Source organism: Oryctolagus cuniculus, chromosome 5 (genome assembly GCF_051225735.1).
Source record: "Oryctolagus cuniculus isolate XC-2025 breed Fujian yellow rabbit chromosome 5, ASM5122573v1, whole genome shotgun sequence".
Lineage (NCBI taxonomy): Eukaryota > Metazoa > Chordata > Mammalia > Lagomorpha > Leporidae > Oryctolagus > Oryctolagus cuniculus.
The window spans coordinates 151992276-152009065 of record NC_142871.1 but is presented as its reverse complement, the minus strand read 5'-3'; the positions used below and the strand labels follow the sequence as shown (position 1 = coordinate 152009065).

At 45.7% G+C, this 16790-nt stretch overlaps 1 protein-coding gene across 4 annotated transcripts in view; it reads left to right on the top strand.

Annotated features, from left to right (window-relative positions):
* The window catches only part of GPLD1 (glycosylphosphatidylinositol specific phospholipase D1), a 64090-nt gene that overhangs the window by 6980 nt on the left and 40320 nt on the right, over positions 1-16790 (top strand). For all 4 annotated transcript variants that reach the window (XM_008262505.5, XM_008262504.5, XM_008262501.5 and 1 more), the window contains 6 exons: positions 722-777; positions 9709-9787; positions 11864-11961; positions 12350-12460; positions 13268-13316; positions 13956-14010. In XM_008262505.5, coding sequence (XP_008260727.2) covers positions 722-777; positions 9709-9787; positions 11864-11961; positions 12350-12460; positions 13268-13316; positions 13956-14010 — 448 coding nt within the window. The remainder of the gene's footprint in view (positions 1-721; positions 778-9708; positions 9788-11863; positions 11962-12349; positions 12461-13267; positions 13317-13955; positions 14011-16790) is intronic.

Genomic DNA, 16790 nt, shown 5'->3' with positions numbered 1-16790 from the left:
CTCCACGTGTGGACTGACTGTTGCTCATAGCAATGCTTATTTCAGTAGCGGGCTCTATGTCTTTGTCTTGTGAACTTAAAATTTGTTATTTACAGGAGAGATGAGGCACCCTTTTGAATATCCTGAGGAGCAGAAGTCTCCCTCTTGGCCTCTGAGGGCTGGGAGGGGGCAGCTATCAGTGGAGAGGGGGGCCTTCTGAGGTGGTCTTGACCTTCCAGAGTGTTCCAGTGTTGACAAAACTTTTGGGGTTCATTGGTTTAATCATGGCTTAGGCCTTGCCTGTAATTTCTGCTTGGGTTTATCTCCCTCAGTTCTGAGGCAACATGGTGATAAGTTTGTTTCTAGAATCCCTTGTGTCCACCACCATGCTAGTCACTGACAGGTTTGTTGAACAGCAGCAAATACATACAAAACCTGTTGCTTAATTTTGCACAGGAGAGAACTGAAGCCTCGAGTGGGTGAAATGACTTACAGGGTCAGACTCGGGTCACAGACTGATTCAGAAAGCTGAAATCACTGTGCACATTGGCAGTGTGTGTGGATTGTCACAACAAATACTGTAGACCTCTCATTTTGCCTAATAAAAGTTCCAAGTGTAGACTCACTCCCCACCTGTTGGACAGTTACGACTGTAAAACCATCTCCCTTTGAAAGTGGTCTCTAACAAGTTCTGCTTCCAGTTGTGGTTGACCTGTACTGATCGACATATTTATTTTCTCAGGACACAGAGCTCTGGAGTTCTTCCACCTTCCAGATGGCCGTGTTAACTACAAGAAGGTATAAAGCTTAACTTTTCTTCAGTTTCTTGGGCGTTGTTCTCTTGGTAGTCCTGAGAAAGATTCTAACAAGTGTTCAATTTTACAAGCAACTTTTCTATCTCTATAGAGCATGGATAATAGTTAAGTTGTCTGCACCTCCAGATGCTACCTGAACATTTTACATATAAAATGTAGATCTTTAAAGTTTAATACTAAATATTTTAGATGCAATTGGTTAACTATGAGCATAATTTGAAACATCTAAGAAGGATTTTTTTTAAAGATCTATTTGAGAGGCAGAGTTAATAGACAGAGGCAGAGAGATCATCCTCCATCCTCTGGTTCACTCTCCAGATGCCTGCGGTGGTGGAACAGGGCTGATCCAAAGCCAGGCGCTTCTTCCTGGTCTCCCACATGGGTGCAGGGGCCCAATCACCTGGACCATCTTGCACTGCTTTGCCAGGCCAATAGCAGGGAGCTGGACCTCGAACTGGTGCCCATATGGGATGCTGGTGCCACAGGCAGAGGCTTAACCTTCTAGGCCACATCACCAAGGGAAGAAGGAATTTTTTTAAATGGGATTTTTTGTTTTGAGAAGTTACTCTTGAAATGAGGGTCCAGTCCGTCACTGTGTGGTACACAAAGGACCTCACCAAGAGAAGGATATCTTTGGGTAGTGGTATAATTCTTGGTAGGACAACCTGTTGGCTCACCTTGACCCTCCTTTATGCCAGTCCATTCAGATCCTAGCATTATTTCCAATTACACAGCCAATAAAATGTTGGGAAAAGACCTGTCCTGATGTTTGAGAGCAGTTAACGTTCTCTCATGAGACCTGAATTGGATTGGGTTGTTATGGGACAATCCAGTGTCGAAAGCGGGACAAGATAACAGGAATCTACCACTTCCTCAAAGCACATTGAACTGTTTGGCAGGCAGGCAGGCAAGCAAGTTGAAACAATGTAACCAGCCCTGCAGGAAAAGAGCATTTAGATCTGATTGACCTTGACAAAGTATGCCGAGAAGGGAGGATTAGCAGGAATAGGCCCAATTCATCATGAAAATGGTCAATCGTGAGTATGTGCGGTGTTCACCCCCTCCCGCCCCCCATAGAAGCATCCAAGCTTGTATTAGTGATGTGTTTAAACCATGCTAATGGACTCCGACATCCCTCTCCATGTGGTCATCATTGGAAATGGCCAAGTGTCTTTGAGTCCTTACATGTCTCCTTGCAACTTAGACATTTGGAGATAATGGATCGTCACGCTTTGAAAAGGGACTTTGACTATCTCCATCTGGGGTGGCTTGGTCGCTTCCCTCTCTCTCGGCTACATCCTGTCTCTTGGGGAGCTCTGGATTGGGACTGAGATGACAGGGGGCAGTGGCCTAAAGGCGGCCCGCTGGCTGTCCAGAGCCCCATGGGCGGGTGGAGTCCAGGCAAGGTCTGCACGTTGAGGGCCGGCGTTTGGTGGGGTCAGGGATCATGCAGAGGTGGCTGCGTCAAAGACTCCAGCGTACACTAACCAACTTAATACGAACGTTGCGTAAAGCTCAGAAAAAGCAGCTTATTAACTTGGGAGAACTGGGAACCACGCTGAGCTCCTATTAGTGGCTGTCACTGCCCCGATTGTCCCTCCCTGTCTGCAAGGATGACAGTGTGGTAGGTGCAGTCTGAAGTCAGCAGTGACCATGCCTTGGCCGGTTTTCTCGGCCGGTTGTCTCTGTCCAGTGTGTTTTAACTATAAAACTGACAGAAGCTCATCATACAACACCAGTCAGTGGTAACTGATACAGTATTAATATCTTGTTTTTATATCACTCCAGGCATACTTTTTTTTTTCTTTTTTTGGACAGGCAGAGTTAGACACAGAGAGAAAGGTCTTCCTTCTGTTGGTTCACCCCCCCAAATGGCTGCCATGGCCAGCACTGCACCGATCTGAAGCCAGGAGCCAGGTGCTTCTCCTGGTCTCCCATGGGGTGCAGGGCCCAAGCACCTGGGCCATCCCACACTGCCTTCCCGGGCCACAGCAGAGAGCTGGCCTGGAAGAGGGGCAACCGGGACAGAATCCGGCGCCCCAACCGGGACTAGAATCCAGGGTGCCGGCGCCGCAGGCGGAGGATTAGCCAAGTGAGCCATGGCACTGGCCTCCAGGCATACTCTTTGCAGTTACTAGCACTCCCTCCTCTCCATTAATAAAACATGCGCTTTACACACCATCTGATAACTTGCTTTCTTTCAGTTAATGTTACCAAGATATCTTTCCTGGTCAATAGATGAAAAACCCCAGAATAATTTTTTTTTTCAAGGTTTGAGAGGGAAAAACAGGTTTTCTATCCTCTTGTTCATTCCCCAAATGCCTGCAAAGCCAGGTGCTCCTTCCGGGTCTCCCATGTGGGTGCAGAGGCCCAAGCACTTGGGCCATCAACAGGGAACTGGATTGGAAGTGGAGCAGCCAGCGCTCATGTGGGATGTGGTTGTTACAGGTGGCAGCTTTACCCACAGTGCTGGCCCTGGCTGGCTGGTATGCTCGCTGCGTCTTCTATCTAATCTACCATCTCCTGTTACTCTGTAAAATGGATCATAACGTGGTTTTGCCTAATGTTTCCTCATGAGTAGGCTCCCGCGAAAGTTAGACTTTTGGCAGGATCTTAGAGGACATGCAAATGATGCTGCCTTCTTGTAACATCAAAAGGCGTGCAGTGACAATCTGTCTCACTTCTGGTGAGAGTAATTTTCGATGACTTTCAGTTTCTTTTAATGCCTTCTATTTCTGAGACTTTCTATTAGATTATTTAACTACTTGATCTCCTGATTTAATGGAGCATTAAGCCCTTGACTATAATGTTAATTAAAAATGTTACTTCAAAAACTTAAGGAAGAGGGAGGATGGGGGAGAATATTATTGTATTAGAACTCTACCTATGAAAAATTTCAAGCTATCCCATAATTATTCATAGAAGCATTTTTATATATCCTGTTGTCAAATTTCTCCTAGTCTCAGCATTCATGTCTTTTTTTTTTTTGCATGATATAATTATTTGTTACGGTTTATCTCATCCCCACATTCTTTCTACATTTGTTAGCTGGCATTCTGCTGTATGGTAGTTTCATTTCTCTAACTTTTACATATTGGTATTATATTCATGGAATCCTCTTTTATTCAGTGGCTTATGATACATTACTGTTTATCTTGATGCTGAAATTGTCCCAGATTTGGCTTCAAGTTCACTTCCTGTCTCTCTGTATGGATAAAGCCATACATTCATAAGAAAATACAACACCCCAGGATTTAATCTAGTGTTCTCCATATCCTTCTGTTTAACCCCTTTCTCCAAAAGGGACCTGGCTTCCCTGATTATCAACACATTTACTTACACGCTTAGTTGACTTGATGTAAACAATTTCTTTTTTTGAAGACTACACATTTTTGCTTTACCTAGAAACCTTTTACTTAAAGTATATAAACTTTCATGCATTTCAAAGATCTAACTTGAATATAGTGGGTTTTTTTTCCCCCTACACTACCTGCCTTCTCACCCTTCTTCCTCCCTCCTATTCCCCCTTTTTTTTTTTACTAAGATCTATTTTCAGTTGACTTATAGCATGTAATCCATTTCTTGGCCATTACTATCAGCCCTGGCATGGTTGGCTTAATCCATTTTGTCCAGAAACAAATGAAAATGACCGACAAATGGAAGACGTGTATATGATGTGGAAGAGTATAAGAAAAACTAATTTCTCCTCTGTTCTCAAACCACAGTGACGTAGACGACTGGGATCCCAGTGTGGAGACTCCTCCCTACTAGTAATCCAACAGTCACTTCTGCAGTGGACAGCACCGGGGTTCTCGGGGGCCACCTCCCCTAGGTGGGGGGCTCAGGCCCAGGACTGCCCCCATTTCAGCCCGGGTTTCAAGTCCAGGCTTCTGGAGCTTCTGCTCCACCAACCAAAACTCTTTCCTCAGTTTTTTTATTTTTATTTATTTTTGACAGGCAGAGTGGACAGTGAGAGAGAGAGAGAAAGGTCTTCCTTTGCTGTTGGTTCACCCTCCAATGGCCGCCGCGGCCGGCGCACTGCGGCCGGTGCACCACGCTGATCCGATGGCAGAAGCCAGGTGCTTCTCCTGGTCTCCCATGGGGTGCAGGGCCCAAGCACTTGGGCCATCCTCCACTGCACTCCCAGGCCACAGCAGAGAGCTGGCCTGGAAGAGGGGCAACTGGGACTAGAACCCTGTGTGCCGGCGCCGCAAGGCGGAGGATTAACCTATTGAGCCACGGCACCGGCTTTTTTTCAGAAGACTTATTTGAGATGCAGAGTTACAGAGAGGGAGAGACAGGTCTTCCATCTGTCTGCTGGTTCAATCCCCAAATGGTCACAATGGTTGGAGTTGGGCCTTTCCAAAACCAAGAGCTCTCTTTTTGGGGTGCAGGGGCCTGAGCACTTGGGCTGTCTTCTGCTGCTTTCCCAGGCCCACTAGCGGGGAGCTGGATTGGAAGTGGAGCAGACAGGACTCAAACCGCTGCCCGTGTGGGGATATCCGTGCCGCAGGCTGAGGCTTAGCCTACTAGCCACGGCGCCGGCCCTTCCTTCCTCAGATCCAGTTAGTGTTAGAGTGGCTCACAGAACTCTGGGAAACGCTAAGAGTTGCCGGTTCATTAGGAAGTATATAGGTCAGTGCCAGGTGAAGGGTAACATCGGGTGAGGAAGGGCCCGAGTCCAGGAGCTTCTGTCCTGGTGGAGCTGGGGTGCACCACCTCCCCGCATGTGGTGAGCTCTTAGTCACTTTCCTGTAGCCTCCAGTGCTCGGCGCTCTGAGCCCCATCCTTGGGGGTTGTTATGGAAACGTCTCATCACAAGGCATGACTGAAGCATGGATATCTGTGCCAACGTGTGATTGGACAAAAGGTGAATGATCCGACCCCAAGACCGAGTGGGAGAACACAGCAAGGCCCCTCTGTTCAGGTTCTCCTTGGTTTCTCCGTACAGCACTCCTCCCTCCGCCTCTGCCTCCTCCTCTCCCTTGAGTAGGGTGGGATCTGTTCTGGAATGGGGTCTTAGGATCACCTATCAAACTAGCTGGATCAGTGAATTTCTTTATGGCCAGCACCAAGACAGGGGAAGATGAGGGTTGTTAAGACCTGCCTTGGGGAAGAAAATTCTAGTTTCTGTGGCTTACACTGGGAGTTATGGACCAGGAACTGTGCATGGAGCCCCAAATATATTCTAGCTAAAGGTAATAGCCTTAAATGCTCATGTTAAATTTCTTAAAGTACCTTCAGATTTGCTCTTAGACTTAGTTTTTATTCTTTTTTGTCTTTGCCAATTTAGTAGGTAATATTGACATTTTATTACAGGATTAACTGGTATTTTAGTTACTACTGGGGTTAAGACTATTCTGGAGTGTTTGTTTCCCATTTCTATCACTTCTTCTGTGAATTGCCTATGTCTTTTGTTCATTTTTGTATTACAACAGTTATCCTGAAGAGTTAAGACTGCCTTATTTATTAAAATATTAGTAATTAGCCTACTAATTTATTCTTATAGTTGGCTTTTTTTTTTTTTTGGTAAGGATTTATTTGCTTGAGAGGCAGAGAGGTTTTCCATCCACTGGTTCACTCCCCAAATGGCCACAATGGTCGGAGCTGCTTCTGGGTCTCTGGCATAGGTGCAGGGACTCGGGCACCTGGGCCATCTTCTACTGTTTGCCCAGGCCATCAGTGGGGAGCTGGATCAGAAGTGAAGCAGCTGGGACATGAACCAGTGCCCCTATGGGATGCACCACAGGTGCATGCTTAACTCACTAAGCCACAGTGCTGGCCCCAGCTGTTTTCCTTTAAATTTGTTTTTGGAGTTTTCCATACAGAAATGTTAAAATCTTTAAGGGGACCATTCTCTTACAGGATGCTACTTGCCTATGTCTTTTACAGTTATTCACTCCAGTTTCTTATTAAATCAATGGCTCCAATCTTGGACACGTCACTTCCTAATTCATCTTGCATGTACTTTGGCACAAAGGATAGTAACTTGTTGGTGGTAATGTTGACTTCCCATCAGTGTCGCCTGCACGGAGCATCTGGCAACCTGTGCCAATGGTGTGATTGTTGCTTTGGGTTACACCAATGCCATTTGTCAGTTACTCCATGCGTTGTGCATCTCTGTCAGGCACTAGGTTGTATGTCCACTCAGTCTGGTTTTGTACTTGTCATTCTGTTTCATGGATTCCTGCTTTTTTGGTCGCAATATGGTATCATTTTTATTTCTATAGCTTAAAAATACACTCTGACCACTGAGGGATACATTCTCCTGTGGTATTGTTTTCCCTGGCAGTGTCCCGAGTGTTCTGCATGTGTATTCCTCACAGTTTGCGAAATTGTTTTCTGTTGAATCTTGTACCCACTCTGTGAGGGGTTCAAAGTCAACAGGTCAGCATAGAAAGTGCTCAGAACAGTGACTGGTAAAGCAAATGTCCAGCCAAGTTAATTATTATCTTAAAGTGACAAAAGTCCGACTCAGATTGCAGAACAAATTGAATGTAAATCAATTTGTTGATTTATGGAAATGACAGCCCTGCAGTAGAGCTAGACCTGGAGTTCTAGGTGGTGCCCCACTTCTTCATGGGCAGGCACCCACCATCCCAGGGCTCCACCTCAGAGTTAACTGTCCCAAGTGGAAGAGGGTGTCTCCCCCCTTGTTCCCTACCCACCTCGGGGGAGTGCGTCTTGGAAGAGGCTAACTGAGCTAGCCTTGGTCATGTGTCCATACCTGAGCTAGACAGTGGGTGGGGTGGAGCTGCTGCCCACTAGCTTGGGGGTCAGCTCTACCTGGTCAGCCTGGCAGGGGTGCCCCTGGAGAAAGTGGGTCTGTCCCCAGAAGGAGGGTCATGGGGTGCTCGTTGGAAAAATGAAACAAAAACCATGTACAGCTTACATTACTAGCAAGTCATAATTAGGAAAAAAGAATTGTATTGACTTTGGCCATGTTACATCTATTAGAGTTTGGCAGATCCTGGAAACCCCTCTGGTCACATAGGCAGAGAAGGGCTTACCACCAAGAATGACAGAGTTGACTCTGTACAGATTGAGAGCTGGTGGAATGGCCAGAGGGAACTCCCAGGACTACACGTGGAAGAGGCCTGTGATGGACCCGTGGCCTCTACATAGATGGACGACCTGGCCCATTGCCAGCTCCAGGTCCACCTTGTTGACTGTGCCTCAGGAGCTCTGTCCCCTGTGCCAGGATGCTCTAGCAGACCGGATGTCCTGCTTGCTTGGGGGGACTCGGGGAGTTGAGTCACGGTGGAGGCTGGGCTGCAATGGCCTTGGGTCATCGTCTTCTGGCCTGTAGAGGCTGTACCGAGAGGCATGCGGTGCCAGGGTGGGACAGACGGGACCAGTCAGCCAGGGAAGACATTCCAGAGAAATCCCCTCTTTGTCGCTCCCCCTCTTCGTGGAGGAACGACACTAAACCCTGCCTAGGCTTCCTATCCGAGTCACGGCACCATTATGTCCCCCCCCCCCCGCCCCCGGTCTTCGCGGAGGAATGACACAGGACCCTGCACTGTTCTTTTGTCTGCTCGGCCCTCCCCGGGTTTGCTGCTGGTTCTTCCCAGGTTGGCTACCATCCCTTCCACCTCTGTGGAAGGGCGGTTCCCCCTGCCACTTTCCCCACTTCCGTGGGGGAGTGGCACACCGCCGGCCGGCTCTCTCGGGTGCTGCACAGGTGTTCCTTCAGATAGATGTTCCCTGGTGCATGTTGTCTCTCTCCTCCTTTATAGTCCTCTTCCACCAATCCCAACTCTGCTACCCACACGCCGAGTACGCTGCTCTCCTCCAATCAGGAGCAGGTCCTACAGTTTATTGGTTGAACTGGAGGCAGCTGTGTAGAAGCTGTTTCCTCCCTTCTCAGCGCCATATTGTGGGAGAGCAGATGCATAAAATAAGTCTTAATTCCAGTAACAGTCTAGTCCAAGTTGCTCCCAGTTGCTCCCCACACCTCTTCTCACATCCTTTTACAAGGAAAGCCTTTAAGATTTCGATTATACTGTAAATTAAAAGTACTACCTCAAATTTAAACCCAATAAAGTAATTTTTTTAAAAGGAAAGGATGGGGCTGGTGCTATGCCATAGTAGGTTAAGCCCCTGCCTTTGGCACTGGCATCCCGTATAGACACTGGTTCAAGTTCCGGCTGCTCCTCTTCCAATCCAGCTCCCTGCTAACGTGCCTGGGAAAGGAGTAGAAGATGGCCCAAGTGCTTGGGCCCCTGCACCCACATAAGAGACCGGGAAGAAGCTCCTGGCTCCAGATTGGTCCATCTTCGGCTATTGCAGCCACTTGGGGATTGAACCAGTGGATGGAAGACCTCTATCTTTCTCTGTCTGTAGCTCTGCTTCTCAGATAAATGAATTTTTAAAAAAAGTTTTGTAACTCTCCAAAAAGCACAAGGACATAATCTTGGAGTGAATCACAGGTGGCAACTATAAAGGGGTATGTACATATAGAGGTTGCATATCTACATACATGAAATTAAAAAGACACATTAAAGATAATGTGTTCATGAACTCTCGGAAGCCCTCATGTGCAGCTGTACTTTTCTCACTTCACTGTGGGTCATTGACAAGCTCATCAACAGCTCTGGGTCAGAGAAATAGCATTAAGGAAATCCCCTTCTACTGGGTGGACAGAGAAAATGAAAGGGATACAATTTAAGAAGGTGATTTTAGCTACTTCCTAATTAGTCTGTTTGGTATGAAGAAGCTGGAGTTACATATTCTAGTGTGTTATTTTGGACACCAAGTGAATTTTTATCACTTACGTACTTGGGCCTGCCTTCTCGCCTGCATTCTGTTAGCACGCCTGTAGTCCTGGCGTCCGATCGACGGAAGTCAATGGGGCCTGCATTTCCCAGGCTGTTGACCTTGCTCCCTGAGCCCTGTGTTTCCCTCTCCCCAGCTACTTCTAGAGCACCTGGATGCATATCAGGCGGGAAGTGTGTTTCCTGATTGCTTCTACCCCAGCATCTGCAAAGGAGGTGAGATGACACTCTGCAGTCGAACCACCTGCTCTCGGTGAATAGGGAGGGTTATTGTCTAAAAGTGTATACAACACGGTTTTCCATTACTTTGATCAGTGATGTTGTCCACATAGTTGGATTTTCCGTGTGGTGAAAACTTACCTGCCTAAGTGCAGATACTCGGAAAGTTTTAGTGTTTGGTGAAAGCTGGTCCGAGTGTCCTTACTTGATTTACTACTTTGTGGCATAAGGGAAAACATCTCACAAAAGACAGGAAGGAGTGGCTTTCTGTTCTTCCATCCAGGTTCTTAGCAGTGACCTTGCAAAGCTCCTTTCATCCAGAATCTCGGTTCCCTTTGCTGCAAGGCAGCGATGATGTTGACTGCCTCGCCTCCTCACCGGGTTGTTGTTGGCATGAGGGTATGGGTTCAGGCCAGTGTTCTGCAAATCTAAGGTAGCGTACTCTGTAAAGTGGGCCCGTGGGTTATACCAGCCAGGGCCCCAGCAGGCCACAGAAGGCAGATCTTCAAGCTGCACAATTTATGGGGTATTAAGGTGTGGATGGACATAAGGAATTGCAAAAGGTAATGCAGGAGGCCAGTGATTCTTGGAGCTGTGGCCAGAGAGAGATCTACATGGAGAAGACTGCTCATTAGGAACAGGGCCCTCCGCCCAGGCATGCAGCCACCCACCACGACCCCACAGAAGGGGCGCTGAGACCAAGCACCCCAACTTCACTCTTCCTTTCCTCTGAGTTCCTGTTCACTCTCCCCATTGGCCAAACGCAACCCAGCAAAGAGGACCAAGAAGCCAGTTGTAGCAGGTGTCCTTGGTCCCCAGACGGAGGGATCTGGAGAGGTGATGGAAGCCGTCCAGCGCAGGGTCACCTTGGGAGCATTTCTGGTGTTGGGGTCGTCAGCTGAGTACATTCAGTTGATCAACTCTTGAGGGTGGTTGTTTAGGATCCCAGGCTTCTAAGCTTTCATACTTTTCTCATAGCCATAGGATTTTTTTTTGTTGTTGTTGTTTTCTTCTTTGTTAACTATCCTATTGTTTTGCCTACATTTCGTAGTTGTCTTTCTAACAGATTCTAGTTTTTAGCATTTTCCAAACCATATTCATGGGGGCTGTATTATCTTGATGTTTGAACAGTCCCTTGAGACATACAAAAGAAAGCAAAATAATTTGTTCATCTGTTAAATTTGAGAAACATTGCTTAATGTATGCCACTTCTAGACACAGACACAACACACAATGGTCAAAGTTCTGAGTGGAGAAGTCGGGCAAGCTGATGTTTCTCATGATTTTATAAAGCAATAGGCACTTTGCTGTGTGATGTGAAAGGTAAGACCAGTGTGTGATTGACAGAGGAAGTGACTGGAAAGATACAATACAGGAGTCCCTTGTGGTCACTAAACACCGAATCCTCCCAGATGTTGTTAAATTCACCTTCATCTCAAGTGTGTATAATTCATTAATCTTTTTTCCCATTGGCAATTCCCTTTTACTGCAGCTTTTGAAAACGCTTAACTTTCTCAGATACTTAGTGGCCAAAGGAAAAGCTCTACTTCTGTACCAGATCCTCACCAGTTGGATTGCAGTCTGTAATTACAGTAACAAGGACAACTGGTCTAAACAGGATCAGAAGCAGGCCTGGCAGGCCTTGGCTTGGGACCTTGAGCCTTAAAGGCAGTGGCTTTGCTGGCTGGTGTCCCAACCTCCTGGCCAAACTCTAGTCCCAAGAGATGTAATCAAAACAAAATACAACAACAACGACAATAAAAACAAAGAACACAAAAGAAATCTAAACTTAGTCTTAGGGCACAGACATGGGAACGCGCTCACCTGGCCACAGGTAACCCTAGCAGCGCAGGCTCTCATCTCTTCCACTGTAGCACCCTTGGCATCCACCAGGGCCATACCCGTCCCAGAGTCATGGCTGGCTCGCCTGCTCCGGGGCTCCCCGTGGACATCCCAAGGGCTTGGAAGAAAAGGGCACTGAGAGAGAGCGGCATAGCGGGTGGTGCTGGGGTGGGTTTGGTGGAGGTCCTAATTTTTATGGAAGAACTCGGAGCCCTGCTTTTGTTCTGTCAGGAAAGTTCCATGACGTGTCTGAGAGCACCCACTGGACACCGTTCCTCAACGCGAGCATCCATTATATCCACGAGAACTACCCCTTTCCCTGGGAGAAGGTAGGTGACGGCCCTGGTCCTGCCAGCTCCTGTTTTGTGCCTAATTTACTGTGCTCGGACTTCTCCCCGACTCTGAGAGGCTGTTAAATGCAGGGCTTGGGTTATAGCAGGTGGCTAATTGACTCTTCACTATGTTATTAAAAAAATGAAAGTTGGGGTATGCCACTCGGTCCAGTAGTAATTAACCTGAACGTACTCCCAGGGTACTGCAAAACATTACAACATGTCCTCTGTAGTTTTTGGTAACTAAACTGCAATGTACTTGCCTCTAGTAGTTTGTCAAGTCTCAAGGGAGATGAAATTGCGTTTATGAAAATGTCTGCAGAGTTCTTGTTGTTGGAAAATAACCCCTCACATGTCGGTGGCCTCTGATCTGCTTGCTTGGCAGGACACGGAGAAGTTGGTCGCTTTCTTGTTTGGAATCACCTCCCACATGGTGGCAGATGTGAGCTGGCATAGCCTGGGCATTGAGCAGGGGTTCCTGAGGACAATGGGAGACGTGAGTTCATGGCTTCATGGCTGATGGCTGTGCGGGAGTGGTGCTGTCCTTCTCAAGCTCAAAAACGGGCTCCTTTGAAACCAAGGAAAATGCTAGGTTCTTCAGAAAGCAGGTGTCACTTGTGGGAACAAGACTGCTTGCCTGAAGCCATGGTTGGCTAGAATTCCATCTCTTCCATTCATCCTTGTAGTCCGCTTGCCCCTGGGTTAAGATCATCCATGGGAGCAGACAACTGATGTCCATGCAAAGAGGTGGTAGGTGTGCTGCTTTTAAAGTCCCTGGCAATATTTGATAGGTTGTATGTTTTATTCAAGGTCTGTGTCTTCATAAGCTTAGGAACACTTGCCACTCGGTTCTGTTTAAAAGTAAAACTCCCCTTTATTCTGTTTTTATTTTTCTTTGTAATTCTCTGAATGCACGTGCTTTTTAATGAAACGGAAATTTGTTATCTTGAACTTCTGGGAGGCCCTTCTGGTTGGTAACTAGTGTTAATTCCGTTAGAATAGAGTGTATATAAAATCTGGTCCCGGTCTGAACTTCGACAGAAGAACCCAAGGAATTGGAGATTTTTGTGTACCTGGGAGGCACAACCGCCCAGAGTAGTTTAAGTATCAGCCAACTCATGGGTGAATATCACTTTTGGGTAAAGTGTTTTTTAACTTGTAAAATGTTAGCTTGAAACCTGCGAGCGTTTAGCGTGCCTCTCCAGCGCCCCACCCCGTTAGGCTGTCGGCACCCCGGGTGCTGGGTGTGGGAGAGGGCCGGGCCGTTGTCTGCGATCTACACATGATTCTCTTTCTTCCTCAGATTGACTTTCATGGCTCCTACCCCAAGGCTCATTCGGCTGGTGATTTTGGTACTGTTTGTTTATATCTGCCAAATTTTCCCCTGGGATGGTTTTACTTCACATACAATGAAATCACTATTGAACTTTAAATGTTTTTTTGAAATGTTTTGCTGGTAGCCTATAGTATCTGTTTGAATATTACAGTTCATTTAGAGTACATGCATCCCTCATGTAACAGATGTATTCCTAGAAAGTTGCGTCTGTTTTTTGTTTAAAAAAATTCGACATTTAATGATTGTATCATAATTGTAGAAACACTTTACTTTTTATATTGAATTAAAATTCTAGCTAGTGTCTCTTAATTTAATATTTTGTCTTTAAATTGCTAAACTCTATCATTTTTTTCTATTAGGAAGTTACCTTTACACAAACTAGGTTTAGAATGAGATGTATTTAAAAATCTTTATGGTCTGTCTTAAGATACAAAAATATTGCCTTTGTTTATATGGATTCTTTATTAATTCCTATGCTTTACTAGCTAACATTTTTAAAAGATTGCTTTTTCTTAGAGGTGTATTTGAACCTAAAACAGCAAACAGAAACACAATGAAGTGAAGAGCTAGTAATCTGGTTTATGAGAGCTGTGTTGGACGTAGCATGCTGTGTTTGTCACTCATCCATCCAATGTCAACATTTTTCTCACTGTAGGTGGAGATGTATTGAGCCAGTTTGAGTTTAATTTTAATTACCTGGCACGACGCTGGTAAGAGCCATGTGTGGGACTTCGATCCTTTTCCTTAGAAAATGTAACTTACAACACACTCTTCTGCATTTGTAAATGTTTAAAGTGTTCTTTAAAGGACACATAGTTGTATACGTTTGTGGGATAGAATGTGGTATTTCAATACATGTGTGCGGCGTGTAATGAGCAGATAAGTGAGTTGAAGGGGATGCTAATTGCCCTTATTGTATCTTTGTGAGAATGTTCAAAGTCATCTCTTGCAGCTATTTTGAAATACACAGTATGTCATGGTTAAATATCATCACCCAGCTGTGCAGTAGAGCAGTAGAACTCCCATTTCACTGCAGCTGGGTACCTGTTGACCAACCCCTCTCCACTTCTTCCCCTTAACTTGCCCCTGCCCTGGTAATCACCTTTCTGTTCTCTAGATGAACTTTTTAAAAAACTCCACATATGAATGAAGTCAGGAGATACTTATGTCTCTATGACTTTTTGATTTCACTTAGCATAATGTTATACAGCTTCATTCATGTTTCTGCAAATGACAGGGTTTCCTTATTGTGGTGTAACGTGTGTGTGTGTGTGTGTGTGTATGTATGTGTGTGTATATATATATAATCACACTCTTTTTTTTTTTTTTTTTTAATTTTTGATAGGCAGAGTGGACAGTGAGAGAGAGAGACAGAGAGAGAAAGGTCTTCCTTTGCCGTTGGTTCACCCTCCAATGGCCGCCGCTGCAGCCGGCGCACCGCGCTGATCCGATGGCAGGAGCCAGGATCCAGGTGCTTTTCCTGGTCTCCCATGGGGTGCAGGGCCCAAGCACCTGGGCCTTCCTCCACTGCACTCCCGGGCCATAGCAGAGAGCTGGCCTGGAAGAGGGGCAACCGGGACAGAATCCGGCGCCCCGACCGGGACTAGAACCCGGTGTGCCGGCGCCGCAAGGTGGAGGATTAGCCTATTGAGCCACGGCGCCGGCTCTAATCACACTCTTTGCCCGTGAATCTGTTGATGGATCCTTGGGTTGGTTCTGTGTCTTGGCTACTGTGAATGGTGCTGCACTAAATATGGAAATGTAGGTATCTCTCTGATACTGACTTCATTTCCTTCTAGTACATATCTAGTAGTGGGTTGTTGGGTCATAAGGTTTCTTTTTCACTGCATTTATAAATTTTGAAAAGTAAAATTGTAAATTAGAATAGTCTAAATAGACTCTTAATTGTGAAATGTTCCAAGCATATAGAAGAATGTATACTTATAAAAAAATAATGTGCACCTGCCTAGCTTCCACCCACCTTAAGAAATAGAGCATTACTGACATCTGAGAAGCTGCTTAACTTCCCTCTTTAATCATATTGCCTTAACTCCTATCAGGGTAACCATATTCTTTGCTTTCATGTTAATCATTTTGTTGCTTTTCTCAACAGATTTACTATATACAAATGTACCCGTATGCAAATTATTGCATAGTTTTTCACCTTAGATAAATGGAATTAGTATATAATCTCATATTTTTACAATTTTTAAATATTTATTTACTCAAAAGGCAAAACAACACAGGCACACACAGAGATCTTCCATCTGTGTGTTCATTCCTCAAATGGCCACAATGACCAGGACTAGGCTGGGCCCAGCTGAAGCCAAGAACCTGGAACTCTATCCGAATCTTCCATGTGGGTGGCAGGGGCCCAAGAACTTGGAATATCTTCCTCTACCTGTCCCAGACACGTTAGCAGTGTGCTGCATCAGAAGTGGAGCAGCAGGAACTCAGCCCGGCACTTACTATGGGATGCTGGCATCACAAGCAGTAGCTTAATCTGCTGTACCACAACACCCATCCCTATTTTTCAGAATGAAGTGTTGATGTGTTGTGTGGTCCTCCATTGTATGAATGTACCAATGCACATTATTTCATTTTAACACTGATGGACATAGGAGTAGTTTTTACATGTTATGCTTTATCCATGGTGTTGCTATGAACATTTTTCAGGCATACATTCATGCAGCAGAAGGGGACAACACCAAAAGTAGCTTGCTGCATCATGGACTTAGGCATGTGTAACTTTACTTTTTCAAAATGGTCTTCTCAATTATTCATGTGCCTTACCCCTTCATAGAATAGTTCTGCTTCTTTTGCATTCTCTAATACCTGATACTGTCCAACTAATTTTCACAACCAGTTTGTATATGACATCTCATTACTTTTTTTTTTTAAGATTGATTTATTTGAAAGGCAGAGTTACAGAGAGGGAGGGAGGGAGGTCTTCCATTTGCTGGTTCACTCCCCAGATGGTCACAGTGGTCAGAGCTGTGCCAATCTGAAGTCAGGAGCCTCCTCCAGGTCTCCCACATAGTTGCAGGGGCCCAAGGACTTGAGCCATCTTCTACTGTTTTCCCAGGCCATAGCAGAGAGCTGGATCAGAAGTGGAGCAGCAGGCCTCAAACTGGCACCCACATGGGATGCCTGGCACTGCAGGAAGTAGCCTCACTGGCCACACAGCAGCACCAGCCCCCTTATTAAGATTTTAATTTGAATTTCCTAGATTATTAATGAGGTTGAATGTTTTTTCCTACTTTATTAATCATTTGTGTTTGATTTTAAGTGAAAAACTATTTGAGTTTTTAGCACAGTCTTCTATTGGGTTGTTTGTCCTTTTTATTTTTATTTTTTAAAATATTTAATTGAAAGAGTTGCAGAGAGAAATCTTCTATCCAATGGTTCACTCCTCAAATGGCTTCAATGGATGGAGCTGGTCCAGCCCGAAACCAGGAGTTGGGAGCTTTCTCTGGTTTCCCATTTTGGT